General features: G+C 42.4%; 1 protein-coding gene across 4 annotated transcripts in view; it reads right to left on the bottom strand.

Moving 5' to 3' along the window:
* Nucleotides 1-15700, bottom strand: part of CKAP5 (cytoskeleton associated protein 5) — a 112662-nt gene that overhangs the window by 64031 nt on the left and 32931 nt on the right. For all 4 annotated transcript variants that reach the window (XM_008270443.4, XM_051826308.2, XM_002709083.5 and 1 more), the window contains exons 2-5: nucleotides 13780-13873; nucleotides 8952-9145; nucleotides 6332-6538; nucleotides 987-1158 (exon numbers count right to left, since the gene is read on the bottom strand). In XM_008270443.4, the coding sequence (XP_008268665.1) occupies nucleotides 987-1158; nucleotides 6332-6538; nucleotides 8952-9145; nucleotides 13780-13836 (630 nt within the window). In that variant the 5' untranslated portion in view covers nucleotides 13837-13873. The remainder of the gene's footprint in view (nucleotides 1-986; nucleotides 1159-6331; nucleotides 6539-8951; nucleotides 9146-13779; nucleotides 13874-15700) is intronic.

The following is a 15700-nucleotide window of genomic DNA, read 5'->3' as shown; positions in this document are numbered from 1 at the left end:
AAGATAAATTTAAATTGTATATATTTTGTAGCATAAGTGAAACTGACTTATTTTTACTATGCTAAAGATATATGTTTAAGTACTAAGAAAGAATAAAATCAACTTTTTAGGACATTCTCATTAGTTCACTAATTCAGATATATTTGCTTCATTGGGTAAGTTCAATTGGGTAAAACCAATTTTAATGAAAAGCCAGATAAAACGCATTTCATCCTGAACCCTAGAAGGTAGCAGTGATGGCTCAAGTGGTTGGGTCCCCTGCCATCCAAGTGGAAAAACTGGATTGACTTTCTGGCTCCTGTCTTTTGCCCCAGTTAGGGAACACTGAGGGTATTTGGGAAGTGAACCATGTAAATAAATGAATAAATTTAAAAAAAAAAAAACAAAATTCATTTCATTCAACAGATGTTAAGTCCTGCCATCCAAAAAAAATTATAAAGTGATTATTTATTTATTTATTTATTTGGATGTCAGCGTTGCAGAGAGGGAGAGAGATTTTCCATCCAATAGTTCACTCCCTAGATGGCCACAATGACCAGGGCTGAATCAGGGTGAAGCCAGGAGCTTCATTCAGGTCTCCCTGTGGGTGGCAGGGGCCAACACACTGGAGCCATCTTCCACTGCTTTTCCCAGGCTGTTAGCAAGGAGCTGGATCAGAAGTGGAGCAGCAGGGACATGAATCAGCAGCACCTGTATGGGATGTCAGTGATGCAAGCAGTGGCTTTACCTGCTACACTGGCCCTGACAAAGGGATCTTTTAAATTGCTATAGATTTAACACTAGTATGTTAGAATCATTGAATGCATAGTATTAATCTGAGAGGACGATGTGACAGCAGAGAAAGTTAGCTATGTTCAGAAAAATCAACTGATTTCAAAATTTCAAAGGAAAAAGTAACATGGAAGGACAGAATATCAATAACAATAGGAAAGAAGTATCTTCATATTAAACTTATGCAAAGCCAACCAGAAAACACTGTGCCTCACCTGGACAGAGTTTATGTTTTGTAATGGGGGCCTCAGAGCATCCCGAATCCATCTATAAATCTCCACAGCAATTAATTTGGCTTCATCTCGAACAGCCTTCTCTCGAGATTCAAAGAGTTTTGGCAACACTTTGATAACTGGCTTCAGCAAGATGATTTTGGAACCAAATTCACTACAAGCAAAATATTGGGGGGAAAATGGTCAACATGCAATGTGCTTGGGTAGAGGTAATTTTCATTCATTCAAACACATCTTCATACCCGTATATTAACAGAGTAATACAGGTTGTTTTCTTAAGGTAGCAAAAGAAAGTGAACTGGAACTCATAACCATGTATACATTTAGGTGTCATTCTCTTCAGAATATTCTTTAATGTCTGGGACCCAAAATAACACCATCACTTTAAAACAAACTTTCCAGGTAAAAGTTGAGGAGCAGCTCAGACCTATTAAGGATCAACACATGTAATATATTAAATATTTATGTGAATACATATGAAAGCTTAAAAATATGAGCAAATAAATTGGCTTATAAAAATTTAGATGAGAACTTTTAATAGCTCCTATAAATAAGGTGATTCAATGTATGAATCCTGGAAGTTAGGTGTTTCATTCCTGATTTTGCAGTTATCATACTATAACTCTGGGAAATTTAAATCTCTCCTTGCTTCAGTTCAACATGGGGAAAACATTTACATTCTTTTTTTTTTTTTTAAAGATTTTTTTTTTAATTTATTTGAAAGAGTTACATAGAGTGGCAAAGACAGAGAGAGAGAGACAGAGAAAGAAAGAAAGAGAGAGAGAGAGAGGTGTCTTCTACCGGCTGGTTCACTCCCCAAGTGGCTGCAATGGCCAGACCTGAGCTGATCCAAAGCCAGGATCCAAGAGCCTCTTCCGGGTCTCCTACGTGGGTGCAGGGGCCCAAGGACTTGGGCCATCCTATACTGCTTTCCCAGGCCACAGCAGAAAGCTGGATTGGAAGTGGAGCAGCTGGGACTAGAACTGGTGCCCATATGGAATGCTGGTGTTGCAATCTGGGGCTTTAACCCACTGTGCCACAGCGCTGGCCCCAACAGTTGCATTCTAACTTCATTTAAAGAGATAACTTTTTTATTCTTATATTTCTGTCACATATTGTATTTTCAAGTTCCCAACTGGCTAATTTTATCTTTCTGATACCACTGCTAATGTATCTGAACAACAAATTCTGGAGCAGGAAGGATTTGGTTATGAAAGAACAATGAAAATCTATGTTAGTAGTAGGACTTCAAATATGTCATTTACCTATTATCTAATGTGTACATTTGTCTACATTCACACAAATGCACAAAACGATTCAAAAATAAGCTCTACTTCAAGAGATTAAAGAAGACTGCTTATAGACTTTCCTAGAAAGTGATTTTTATAACACACCTGGCTTTGTGCTGTTAAAGTATAGATATCATAAAGTGAAAAACAGATCACTTCTAAGATTTCCTTTAAAATGCACTGTATTTTGGCCGGTGCCGCGGCTTACTAGGCTAATCCTCCGCCTAGCGGCACCAGCACACCGGGTTCTAGTCCCGGTCGGGGCGCCGGATTCTGTCCCGGTTGCCCCTCTTCCAGGCCAGCTCTCTGCTGTGGCCAGGGAGTGCAGTGGAGGATGGCCCAAGTACTTGGGCCCTGCACCCCATGGGAGACCAGGAGAAGTACCTGGCTCCTGCCATTGGATCAGCGCGGTGTGCCGGCTGCAGCGCGCCGACTGCAGCGGCCATTGGAGGGTGAACCAACGGCAAGGGAAGACCTTTCTCTCTCTCTCTCTCTCTCACTGTCCACTCTGCCTGTCAAAAAAATAATAATAAAAGAAAAAAATGCACTGTATTTTATTAGAAAGGGACATTTTAACTTGGCTCAGCTAACCTTTAAGACTGAAGGAAGGGGCTAGCACTGTGACTCCACAGGTTAACGCTCTGGCCTGAAGTGCCGGCATCCCATATGGACACCGGTTCTGGTCCCAGCTGCTCCTCTTCCAATCCAGTTCTCTGCTATGGCTTGGGAAGGCAGTGGAGGATGGCCCAACTCCTTGGGCCCCTGTACCCACATGGGAGCCCCAGAGGACGCTCCTGGCTCCTAGCTTCAGATCGGTACAGCTCTGGCTGTTGCAGCCAATTGGGGAGTGAACCATCAGATGGAAGACCTCTCTCTTTGCCTCTCCTCTCTCTGTGTAACTCTGACTTTCAAAGAATAAATAAATCTTAAAAAAAAAAAAAAAAAAAACAAAAAAGACTAAAGGAAAAGGATGGCTCTGTGGTACAGTGGGTAAAGCCTCCACCTGTGACACTGGCATCGCATATGGGCATTAATTTGTGTCCCAGCTGCTCTACTTCCAATCCAGTTCTCAGCTAATGGCCTGAGAAAAGCAACAAAAGATGGCCCAAGTGTTTGGGGGCCCTGATACCCACGTGGTAGTCCCAGAAGAAGCTCCTGGCTCCTGGCTTTGGCCTGGCCCAGTCCTGGCTGTTGCGGCCATCTGGAGATTACAGGTAAAAAAAAAAAAAAAAAAAAAAAAACACAAAACAAAACAAAAAAAAAACTTGTGTGTATATGTGTGTTTGCATGTGTGTATATTAAAGATTTATTTATTTCTCTGAAAGGCAAAGTTACAGAGAGGCAGAGCCGAAAGAGAGAAGTCTTCGATCTGCTGGTTCACTCTCCAAAAGGCCTCAATGGCTGGACCTGCACCAATCCAAAACCAGGATCCAGTAGCTTCTTCCAGGTCTCCCGAGTGGGTACAGGACTTGGGCCATCTTCCACTGCTTTCCCAGGCCATAGCAGAGAAGTGGATTGGAAGTAGAGCAGCCGGGACTCGAATTGGTGCCCATATGGGATGCCAGCACTGCAGGCAGTGGCTTCACCCACTACACCACAGCAACGGCCCCTATATATATATTATATATATATATATATAATATATATATATATATATATATAAGATTTAATTATTTATTTGAAAGTCAGAGTTATACAGGGAAAAAGAGTCAGGGGGAGAAAAGGGGAGAGAGAGAGAGATTTTCTATCCACTGGTCGCTCGCCAAATGGCCACAATGGCTGGGGCTGGGCCAGGCTGAAGCCAGGAGTCAGGAGCTTCTTCATTTCCCAGGGCCCAAGCACTTGGGCCTTTATTCTCTATCCTCACAGCACATCAGCAGGGAGCTGGATCAGAAGCGGAACAGCCAGGTCTCAAATCGGCACCCATATGGGATGCCGGCATCACAAGCGGCAGCTTTAACTGCTACACCACAATGTCGGCCACAATATAACACATATCTTTATTAAAACATTACTAAAGGTGCCAGTATTGTGGTACAGATCAAGCCACTGCCTGTGATGTCAGCATTCCATATGAGCACCAGTTCGAGTCTTGGTTGCTCCATTTCTGATCCAACTCTCCACTTATATACCTGTGAAGGTTGAAGATAGCCCAAGTACTTGGACTCCTGCCACCCATAGAGGAAGACTCAGATGGAGTTCCAGACTCCTGGTTTCAGCCCAGCCCTGGTTGTTGTGGCCATCTAGGGACTGAACCAGCAGATGAAAAGACCTTTTTCTGTTTCTTTTTCTCTCTAACTCTGCCTTTCAAATAAATAAATACACAAATATTTTTTAAAAAGAGCTATTACTAAGGATAGAACAAGACTATTGATAACTATGTGAATTCACTAAATTTCTTTTCTTTTGTTAAAGATTTTACTTATTTATTCGAGAGACTGATTTACAGAGAGAGAGGTAGAGAGAAAGGTTTTCCATCTGCTGGTTCATTCCCCAAATGGCTACAACGTCCGGAGCTGGGTAGATCTGCACTTGATCTTAGCCAAAGGGCTGAGAAGCGATAGGGTAGATCTGAAGTTAGGAGCCAGGTGTTTCTTCTGAATGTCCCACATGGGTGCAGGGGCCCAAGGACTTGAACCATCACCTACTCCTTTCCCAGGCCATAGAAGAGGGCTGGATCATAAGAGCAGCCGGGACTTGAAATGGCACCCTTATGGGATGCAGGTGCCAAAGGTGGGGGAATAGCGTACTATGCCACAGTGCTGGCCCCCAATTCACTAAATTTCTAAGATGATGCAATGAGTGCACTACACATTGCTCATAGAAACACATGCCTGTAACGCCGTAATACACAGAAATAAGGAAAATTTTTATCACAAGAATCTAAATGAAAGTCAAATTTTATAAAAGAATATAATGAACCACATGAGAGACAAACTTCAAGAATTACCAAATTTTCACATAAAATAAACAAAAGAAACCAGCTTTCCCAAGATGTAGGTCACAGAGCAAATTACAGAGTTGAGCTGGGATGCTCTTCACTGTTGGGATTTCACTGGAGCTGCTTTCTGAAGTATCTCATGTGGATAGCAATGAGAACAGGATATCAGATTAGAGGGTCTGCCAAATCAGAACAAACTACTGATTTGTTTAATTCAGAGTTCCATAGCAAATTACAGGCACTTGTTCCTGAAAGAGATTCCATTCATGAAAAACTTCAACCCCTAACAACTCTTACATAAGAATAAGTTATTTTCTATTTGCTGTTGCTCTGCTGTTTAAAAGCATGTAGCATGTGCTTCTACTTTACTAAGAAGGCATCTAAAATAAAGGTTTTCTTAGGCAATAAACAATGCCTTTAGCCAACATTTTAAAGTATATAAATCTATGCTTGAGCATATCAAGAGAAAACTGCTTAAATACTCTGAGGAGTGTTTTTCTACCTACCAGCCAACACTTAATCTGAAAACACATTAGTAACATTCCTTGCTCATCTTAATTAGAAATGGATTTACATATATATATATATATATATATATATATATATATATATATATATATATATAAAGCAACATGGTGGAGCTAGTAAAGCCAGCGCTTGCAATGCCAACAGCTGGTATGGGTGCCAGCTTGAGTCCTGGCTGCTTCACTCAATCCAGCTTTCTGCTAATGGGCTGGGAAAGGCAACAGAGGATGGCCCAAGTGTTTGGGACCCTGCATCTACGTGAGAGACCTCAAAGAAGCTCCTGGCTCCCAACTTCGGATTGGTCCAGCTCCGGCTGTTGCAGTCATTTGGGGAGAGAACTAGCAGATAGAAGATATCTCTCTCTCTCTCTCTCTCTGTAACTCTTTCAAATAAATAAATTCTCATGACACACTTAAGGCTAAAATTACTCAAAACAAAGACCTTCTCTAGGTCACTGTCCTGGTTGTTGTGGCATGCCAAGTCATGTTCAACAGTTTTCATTCCTGTTAAAACCAGGAACCCAAACTCAATCAAAACACTCTAGTTAACTAAAACTAACAAAAGAGTCTTACCTTAAGGCTTTCCTCAGTGTCTCTATACAGGCCACTACAATCTTGGGGTTCTTATTGTCCAGGCCTTTTAAGAGCTCTTCTTGCACAGCCTCTGCTTTCTCAATTTCTATGTACATGAGACAAATCTCTATGCCGAGCTCCTTGGCTTTCGCCTTGGGCTGGTTGAACACTTTACTCACAACACCTGACACAACTTCTCCTGTGGTTCTGTAATATAAACAACCACCATCATACACAAAAACTATAGAAAGGGTTGGAGACAGGTCATGGAATGGAGTGTAGTAGTAATTTTATAATTGCTAACATATAAAGCAAATGAGTTTCTAATTTTAAAATCCATTTAAAAAATTTTTAAAAATTTGTGTATAGTATAAAAGTTTAAGACATGTCACACCTGACAAGGTTTGAGTTTATAAATGCGGAATTCAAATCAGCAAAAATCTTTTAAAATCTCATAATCCAAAAAAAGTTATTGTAAATTTTTTGATATCCATCCTTCTAGATGTTAAATAAGCATGCACCATGCACCACACACACACACACACAAACACACACACAGATAAATGTGTATAAATTACCAAAACAGAATTACAGAGTGCTTGCTTTTTGGAAAAAAAATTAAAGTCATTTTAAAAATTTCTTACGACAATTTCTTCAGAGAGAAAGGATATTTTTAATAACAAAAGATGGCTCTTGACTCCTTTACAAGTAAGTTAAGTACTTCAAATCACTTCTAAATTAAAGTCTGGATTACTGGGAATTACTATATTACTAAGGATTGAGTGGGTTACGATTACACATTACATTTGTCAAAAAAACATGTGCTGGCACTGTGGCTCACTAGGCTAATCCTCCGCCTGCAGCACTGGCACACCGGGTTGTAGTCCTGGTCGGGGCACCGGATTCTGTCCCAGGTGCCCCTCTTCCAGGCCAGCTCTCTGCTGTGCCCCGGGAGTGCAGTGGAAGATGGCCCAGGTCCTTGGGCCCTGCACTGCATGGGAAACCAGGAGAAGCACCTGGCTCCTGGCTTCGAATCAACGCGGTGCGCCGGCTGCAGCAGCCATTGGAGGGTGAACCATTGGTAAAGGAAGACCTTTCTCTCTGTCTCTCTCTCTCACTGTCCACTCTACCTGTCAGGAAAAAAAAAAAAATTTCTGGTATCAGAAGAAAAATGAAATTAAAGAGTAATGGTTTCATTAATGGTGATTATGGTTAATCAAACTGTCAAATGATTAACTTTACTAGAATAATCTTAAGTAAGTTAAAGCACATATTTTTTATGCAATTAAGTCAATAATTTAACATTTCTGGTTGTTGTTTAGAAGGTTCCTTTCAATACAAAGACTAGAGTTAGAAAAACGAGGTTTATGAAGTTTAGGAGAGTGGGGTGGCTGATCCAAAGCTCAAGTCAAACAGGTCAGGAGTCACAGGATTTACTTAGGTAGCATTACCTCTTTCAAGATAAAAATGTCTAATAACTGAAAAATAATCTAATAACAGAAAACTGATCTCAAGATCATCTATCTAGGAACCTTTTTCCAAAAAAAAAAAAGTTTTGTAATGCTCAATGTCTTTATGAGATTCTTTGTATGTCTTTCTACTTTTTAAAAATAATTGTTAAAAATTTTAATTGACTGGGCTGGCGCCCTGGCTTACTTGGCTAATCCTCCACCTGTGGCGCCGGCACCCCGGGGTTCTAGTGTCCCAGTTGCTCCTCTTCCAGTCCAGCTCTCTGCTATAGCCTGGGAGGGCAGCAGAGGATGGCCCAAATACTTGGGTCCCTGCACCCGCACAGGAGATCAGGAGGAAGTACCCGGCTCCTGGCTTCGGATCGACGCAGCGCCGGCCATAGCGGGCATTGGGGGACTGAACCAACAGAAGGAAGACCTTTCTCTCTGTCTCTCACTGTCTATAACTCTCTCTCTGTCTCTCTCTCTCTGTAACTCTGCCTGGAAAAAAAAAATTTTTTTCAATTGACATAAAATTGTATATGTTTATGGGGTACCATGTAATGTTTCACATATATACATACATACATATATTGGATAATGTCCAATCAGGGTAAAACAACATCTATCTCCTCCAACATTTAACATTTCTGTATAATGAAAACACTGAAAATCCTTTTAATTTTTTAAAAAGAAATATACAGTACATCATTATCTATAATCACTCTACTGTGCAAAAGAACACCAGAACTTCTTACTCCTATCTAACTATATCAGTACCCATTAAACATTTCCCCATCTTTCCTGCCCTTGGTCAAATTCTGATAATTCCTTTGTCAACAACCTGATTTTCTTCTAAGAGTTATTAAAGGCTTTTCTTTTTGGTTTAGAATAATTCCCATACAAAAAGCTCAAAAGGAAAATCACTTGTTCATCAAACCTCAAGGTAAAAATTTAAGGTTTAATTTAATTTACCTATCTGTAGCAATCTCATGCACCACTTAGATTAGATTAGTAGAGACTCAATGAAGAATAAGTATCTATAAAAGCAAGAAGATTAATACATGTTGAAACTGCTAATAACAAAGGACAGCAAACTATAGGTATACATAATTTAGTATCTTTAGCATTAGATGGGTTTTTACCAGAATAGTTGGAAAAAAGTTACTTACTTTCCTGCTACATGGGCATTTTCAACATAAACAAGTGCAGCTTCTAATCCTTTCAATTGAACCACTGCATTGGAATCAGTGACAAATTTTTTAATCAGTCCTAAATATTTGGACCATTCTGGGCTTTTTTCATCTTTTATTTTCTGGAAGATCTTCAGGGCCTCTTCATATCCACTTAACCTTGCTTTCCATAGCTAAAAGAAAAGTAATATTTTGAAACAAAACAAAATTTAATGATATTATAATCTACTGTGATTTTGGGGTAGGTCAGTAAAATTAATATCCTATACCAACAAATATGAACAAAGAACTCCATGACTGAAATAAGAAAGTTTAAATAAACTTAGTTTTCAAAAAAGATTATCCACTAAACTTCTTACAAACGTTTAATATTGATGACACTCTGGCAAGGTCATGTAAAATTTATAACAGGCCAGGACTGGCTGGCATTGTGGTAGAGTGAGTTAAACCATCACTTGTGACACCAGCAATCCAATTTGGAGTCCCAATTGGAGTAGTTATTGCTTTATGATACAGCATTAAAGATGTGACAACCTGGGGCTGACGCTGTGGCGCAGCGGGTTAACGCCCTGGCCTGAAATGCCGGCATCCCACATGGGCACCGGTTTAGTCCTGGCTGCTCCTCTTCCTATCTATCTCTCTGCTATGGGATAGCAGTAGAGGACGGCACCCACATAGGAGACCCAGAGGAAGCTCCTGGCTCTTGGCTTCGGATTGGCGCAGCTCTGGTGGTTGCGGCCATCTAGGGAGTGAACCATTGGATGGAAGACCTCTCTCTCTCTCTGTCTTTACCTCTCTATAACTCTTTCAAATAAATAAAATAAATCTTAAAAAAGGAAAAGAAAAGAAAATGCTTCTGTTATTTTTAAAAGATTTATTAATTTATTTGAAAGTTACACAGAGAGAGGAGAGGCAGAGAGAGAGAGAGGTCTTCCATCTGATGGTTCACTCCCCAGTTGGCCTCAACAGCCAGAGCTTCGCCAATCCGAAGCCAGGAGCTAGGAGCTTCCTCTGGGTCTTCCACGTGGGTGCAGGGGCCCAAGGACTTGGGCCATCTTCTACTGCTTTCCCAGGCCACAGCACAGAGCTGGATTGGAAGAGGAGTAGCTGGGTCTCGAACCAGCGCCCACATGGGTTGCCAGCGCTTCAGGCCAGAGCATTAACACATTGCTTCATAGTGCCGGCCCCACGCTTTTGTTTCTAAGAAAAGAAAGCTGTCTACCCCACTACATGATGCTTTTAGGCACTCATAAAGAAGGCATTACACATTCTGCAGAACTGGAGTAATTAGATCAAAAGAGTAGAATAAATTATAATCATAAATTGTTCATTTTTAATCATTTAATCCAGATTTGACGTGTCCATTTTCTAAGTTTCAAAAACAAATAAATGCTCAACAGACACAAATAGAAAAAAAAAAATCCGCCAGTGCCGCGGCTCACTAGGCTAATCCTCCGCCTTGCGGTGCCGGCACACTGGGTTCTAGTCCCGGTCGGGGCGCCGGATTCTGTCCCGGTTGCCCCTCTTCCAAGCCAGCTCTCTGCTGTGGCCAGGGAGTACAGTGGAGGGTGGCCCAGGTACTTGGGCCCTGCACCCCATGGGAGACCAGGAGAAGTACCTGGCTCCTGCCATCGGATCAGCACGGTGCGCGGGCCGCAGCGCGCCGGCCGCGGCGGCCATTGGAGGGTGAACCAACGGCAAAGGAAGACCTTTCTCTCTGTCTCTCTCTCTCACTGTCCACTCTGTCTGTCAAAAAGAAAATCCACCAAATCACACTAGATTAAAAATCTCTTAGCACATGGCAACCAAAAATTAGGAACTCTTCAAGCGATCCATCTATTCTGTCTTCCCCCTTCAGTGAAAAAGAAAGTTCTAAAAATCTCTCCCACATTTGTTTTGCTGCAGTTTAATATACACCAATAATTTCTATGCTAATTAAAAAAATCTAACTTGCTCACGGTTAATCTGATTTTATCTGAAGAGATAACATACTGATTATTGATATTCAGCTAATTTATTAATTAGGTTAAAAGAATGGTCCTGGGGAAGATACAGGACCTAGCCTCCAAATTTCTATCCTTCATAGGTACAAAGTAGAAAACCAAATCTGGGGGGCCAGGCCTGCGGCGTAGCAGGTAAGGCTGCCACCTACACTGCTGGCATCCCATATAGGCACTAGTTCGACTCCCAGCTGCTCCACTTCCTACCTGGCTCTCTGCCGTGGCCTGGGAAATCAGTAAAAGATGGCCCAAGTCCTGAGACCCCTGCACCCCTGTGGGAGACCCAGAAGAAGCTCCTGGCTCCTGGCTTTGGATCAGCACACCTCTGGCCGTTGCGGCCAATTGGGGAGTGAACCCGCGGATGGAAGACCTCTCTCTCTCTCTCTCTATCTCTCCATCTCTCTCTGTAACTGACTTTCAAATAAATAAATAATCTGAAAAAAAAATCAATCTGGAAAATACCATACTCAGTGAAATAAGCCAGTCACAAAGGGACAAATACTGAATGTTATCCCTGATCTGTGATAACTAATAGAGTACCTAAAAGGAAATCTGTAGAAGTGAAATTGACACTTTGAAAGCAGTAACTTGAATAGCCCTTGTCTTGATTGTCAAGGAACCTTTTTTTTCCCTTAATGGAGAATGGGACTGGGAATGGGAGAGGCAGGAGGAGGGTAGGAATATGAATGGGAGGGTGGGTATGATAGGAAGAATCACTCTAGTCCTAAAGTTGTACTCATGAAATTTGTACTCATTAAATGAACAGTTTCTTTTGGGGGAAAAAAAGGTATAAAACCATGTCAGTTAACCTAGCTTGCATTTTTAGCAATCAACAACCATTAACTTTGAATAGTGAAGATTCACAACAATCTTTTTTTTTTTTTTAAAGATTTATTTATTTATTTGAAAGACAGAGTTACAGAAAGAGGGAAAGAGAGAGATCTTCCACTAGCTGGTTCACTCCCTAAATGGCCGCAACAGCTGGCGCTGGGCTGATCCAAAGCCAGGAGCCAAGAGCTTCTTCCGGGTCTCCCATGTGGATGCAGGGGAACGAGCACTTGGGCCATACTTCACTGCTTTCCCAGGTGCATTAGCAGGGAGCTGGATCAGAAGTGGAGCAGCCAGAACATGAATCAGAGCCCACATGGGATGCTAGCACTGCAGGCTGGCATTATGGCATAGCGGGCATCTGCTGGCATCTCATATGGACGCCAGTTTGAGTCCCAGCTGCTCCACTTCCAATCCAGCTCCCTGCTGGGAACTCAGTGGAGGATGACCTAAGTGCTTAGGCACCCATGTGAAAGATCCGGATGAAGCTCCTGGCACCTGGTTTCGCCTGGCCCAGCCCCGTCCATTGTGGCCATCTGGGGTGTGATGCAGTGGATAGACGACCTATTTATCTCTGTGTAACTCAGACTTTTAAAATAAATAAATAAATCTTTAAAAATAAATACATAGGGAGGCTGGCGTCGTGGCTCAATAGGCTAATCCTCCACCTACGGTGACGGCACACCGGGTTCTAGTCCCGGTCGGGGCGCCAGATTCTGTCCAGGTCGCTCCTCTTCCAGGCCAGCTCTCTGCTGTGGCCAGGGAGTGCAGTGGAGGATGGCCCGAGTCCTTGGGCCCTGCACTCGCATGGGAGACCAGGAGAAGCACCTGGCTCCTAGCTTCGGATCAGCGCGGTGTGCTGGCCACAGCGGCCACTGGGTGGTGAACCAATGGAAAAGGAAGATCTTTCTCTCTGTCTCTCTCTCTCTCACTGTCCACTCTGCCTGTCAAAAAAATAAATAAATAAATAAAAAGCAAATAAATAAATACATAGGGGCTGGCACCATGGCAGAGCACGTAAAGCAACCGCCTGCAGAGCCAGCATCCCATATGGACACTGGTTTGAATCCCAGCTGCTCCATTTCTGATCCAGTACTCTGCTAAGGCCTGGGGAAGCGGCAGAAAATGGCCCAAGTCCTTGGACCCCTGTACCCGCATGGGAAGCCCTGAAGAAAGCTCCTAGCTCCTGGCTTCGGATCAGCGCAGCTCCGGCCGTTGTGGCCAATTAAGGAAGACCCCTCTCCCTCTCTCTGCCTCTCCTGCCTCTGTGTAACTCTGACTTCCAAATAAACAAACAGATCTTTAAAAAAAATAAATAAATGAATAAATAAAAGAACTGTGAAGAACACAAAATAGTTAATATGAGAACTTAAAGTGTAGAATAAATTTTACAAAAAAAAAAAGAGACTGAAATTGTAAAATCTCCTAACTGGTAGATATTTGTTTTAAAAATAATTAAAAATGCAAGAAATTTTTAAATAATTGGGGAAAAAAAGATAATTTTAAAAGACACCCAGTAAGTAAATAATGATATACTGGTAATTCTGGTGACTAGCTAGACTACAGACTACATAGATAAGTGAACTCAAAAAATACAGGGATTCTAAGTACAAGTTCAGAATATACCTCCAAATAAGAGTTTCTTTACAATGAAGTACTACTAAGCAATTAGCTAAGTATACTGACCTGTAGCAGGAGGTGATGGAATTAGGTAGGTAGTCACTTTTTATAGCTACAAATGGTTTTTCACATTACTAATACTCATTTATCTTCCTTCCCTGAATTCTTTTGAGATTCAGAATAACATTTAATTGAGCTAGAGCAACCCACCAATTTTCAATGACAAAAAACAACATTTAACAAAGCTTCAAAATCTGTTTTTGAAACTGCCAATATTTTCAATGCTCCTAAGTAAGAAGTATTAACTGATGATGAAACAAGCCAATGACATTGAAATTGGAGTTCCAGACAAGTCTCACCTTGTGTTCACATTTCTGATCAACTGGCAGTTTCAACCATTCACTGTCATCTCCCATTGTGCTTCCAGCTTCTCCTCAGAATTAAGAGTATTTCCTGGAGAGATAAAAGTAGACACTTATTAACTGTAGTAATCAAGCAGTTTTTTTTTTTCTAAGACGAAATGACTTTTTGAGATCATTTCATCAAGCACACGCCATTAAGAAATAAGCTTGTGGGTCACTGATCAGATGCTCATTTGACTCCATTAACAGAAGATTTTTAAAATATCTACAAATGAGGAGCTGGCGCCGTGGCACTAGCAACCCATATGGGCACTGGTTCTAGCCCCGGCTGCTCCTCTTCCAATCCAGCTCTCTGCTGTGGCCTGGGAAGGCAGTAGAAGATGGCCCAAGTCCTTGGGCCCCTGCACCCGCGTGGGAGACCCGGAGGAAGCTCCTGGCTCCTGGCTTTGGATTGGTGCAGCTCCAGCCGTTGCAGCCAACTGGGGAGTGAACCAACAGAAGGAAGACCTTTCTCTCGTCTCTCCCTCCCACTATCTGTAACTCTACCTCTCAAATAAATAAACAAAATCTTTAAAAAATTTTTTAAAATAAATATCTACAAATTAAATCTACAAGATAGATACAAGCAAAGGTTTTTTCAAAAGTTTCCAAGAAAGCCTGATTTTTAACTATTTACCTAAAATTCCTTATAGAGAGGCTGGCACTGTGGCATAGCAAGTAAAGCCATTGCCTGCAGTGCTAGTATCGCCTGTGGGTGCCAGTTTGAGTCCTGGATGCTCTACTCTGGATTGAGCTCCCTGCTAATGTGCCTGAAAAAGCAGAGGAAGATGTTCCAAGTCCTTGGGCTCCTGTACCCATGTGGGAGACCAGGAAGAAGATTCTGCTCCCGGCTTCAGATTGGCCCAGCTTGTGCTACTGCAGCCATTTGGGGAGTGAATCAGCAGATGGAAGATTTCTCCCTCCCTCCTTCCCTTCCTCCTTTCCTCTCTCTCACTCTCTGCCTCTTCATAACTCTGCCTTTCAAATAAAAAATAAGTCTTTTTTTTTAATTTATTTTATTTTTGACAGGCAGAGTGGACAGTGAGAGAGAGAGAGAGACAGAGAGAATTGTCTTCCTTTACCGTTGGTTCACCCTCCAAAGGCCGCCACGGCCGGCGCACTGTGCCAATCCGAAGCCAGGAGCCAAGTGCTTTTCCTGGTCTCCCATACGGGTGCAGGGCCCAAACGCTTGGGCCATCCTCCACTGCACTCCTGGGCCACAGCAGAGAGCTGGCCTGGAAGAAGGGCAATCGGGACAGAATCCGGCGGCCCCACAGGGACTAGAACCCGGTGTGCCAGCGCCGCAAGGCGGAGGATTAGCCCATTGAGCCACGGCGCCGGCCGAAAAATAAGTCTTAAAAAATTTCAACATCACCTAGCTTTCTACCTAATTCTAATAAATATGACCCTATATATGAAGTAGTGTTACAGCTGGAGGACAATGTCAGTTCTGGACAAAGAGGAATTTCCACACAGACAACAAGAGTGAGCAGAAGAGAAGGCTTTATTTAGAGCAGGGGCCCTTGAGGCCAGCGCTGTGGTGCAGTAGGTTAACACTCTGGTCTGAAGCATCCCATATGGGCACCGGTTCTAGTCCCGACTATTCCTCTTCTGATCTAGCTCTCTGCTATGGTCTGGGAATGCAGTAGAAGATGGCCCAAGTCTTTAGGCCAGTGCACCTGCATGGGAGACCCAGAGGAAGCTCCTGGCTCCTGGCTTTGCATCAGCGCAGCTCTGCCCGTTGCAACCCATTCCATTGCGGCCAATTGGGGAATGAACCATCGGATGGAAGACCTCTCTCTCACTCTCTCTCTGCCTCTCCTTTCTCTGTGTAACTCTTTCAAATAAATAAATAAGTGTTAAAAAAAAAAAAAAAGCA

The sequence above is a fragment of the Oryctolagus cuniculus genome, chromosome 1 (genome assembly GCF_964237555.1).
Source record: "Oryctolagus cuniculus chromosome 1, mOryCun1.1, whole genome shotgun sequence".
Lineage (NCBI taxonomy): Eukaryota > Metazoa > Chordata > Mammalia > Lagomorpha > Leporidae > Oryctolagus > Oryctolagus cuniculus.
This window is presented reverse-complemented; position numbering and strand designations above follow the sequence as displayed.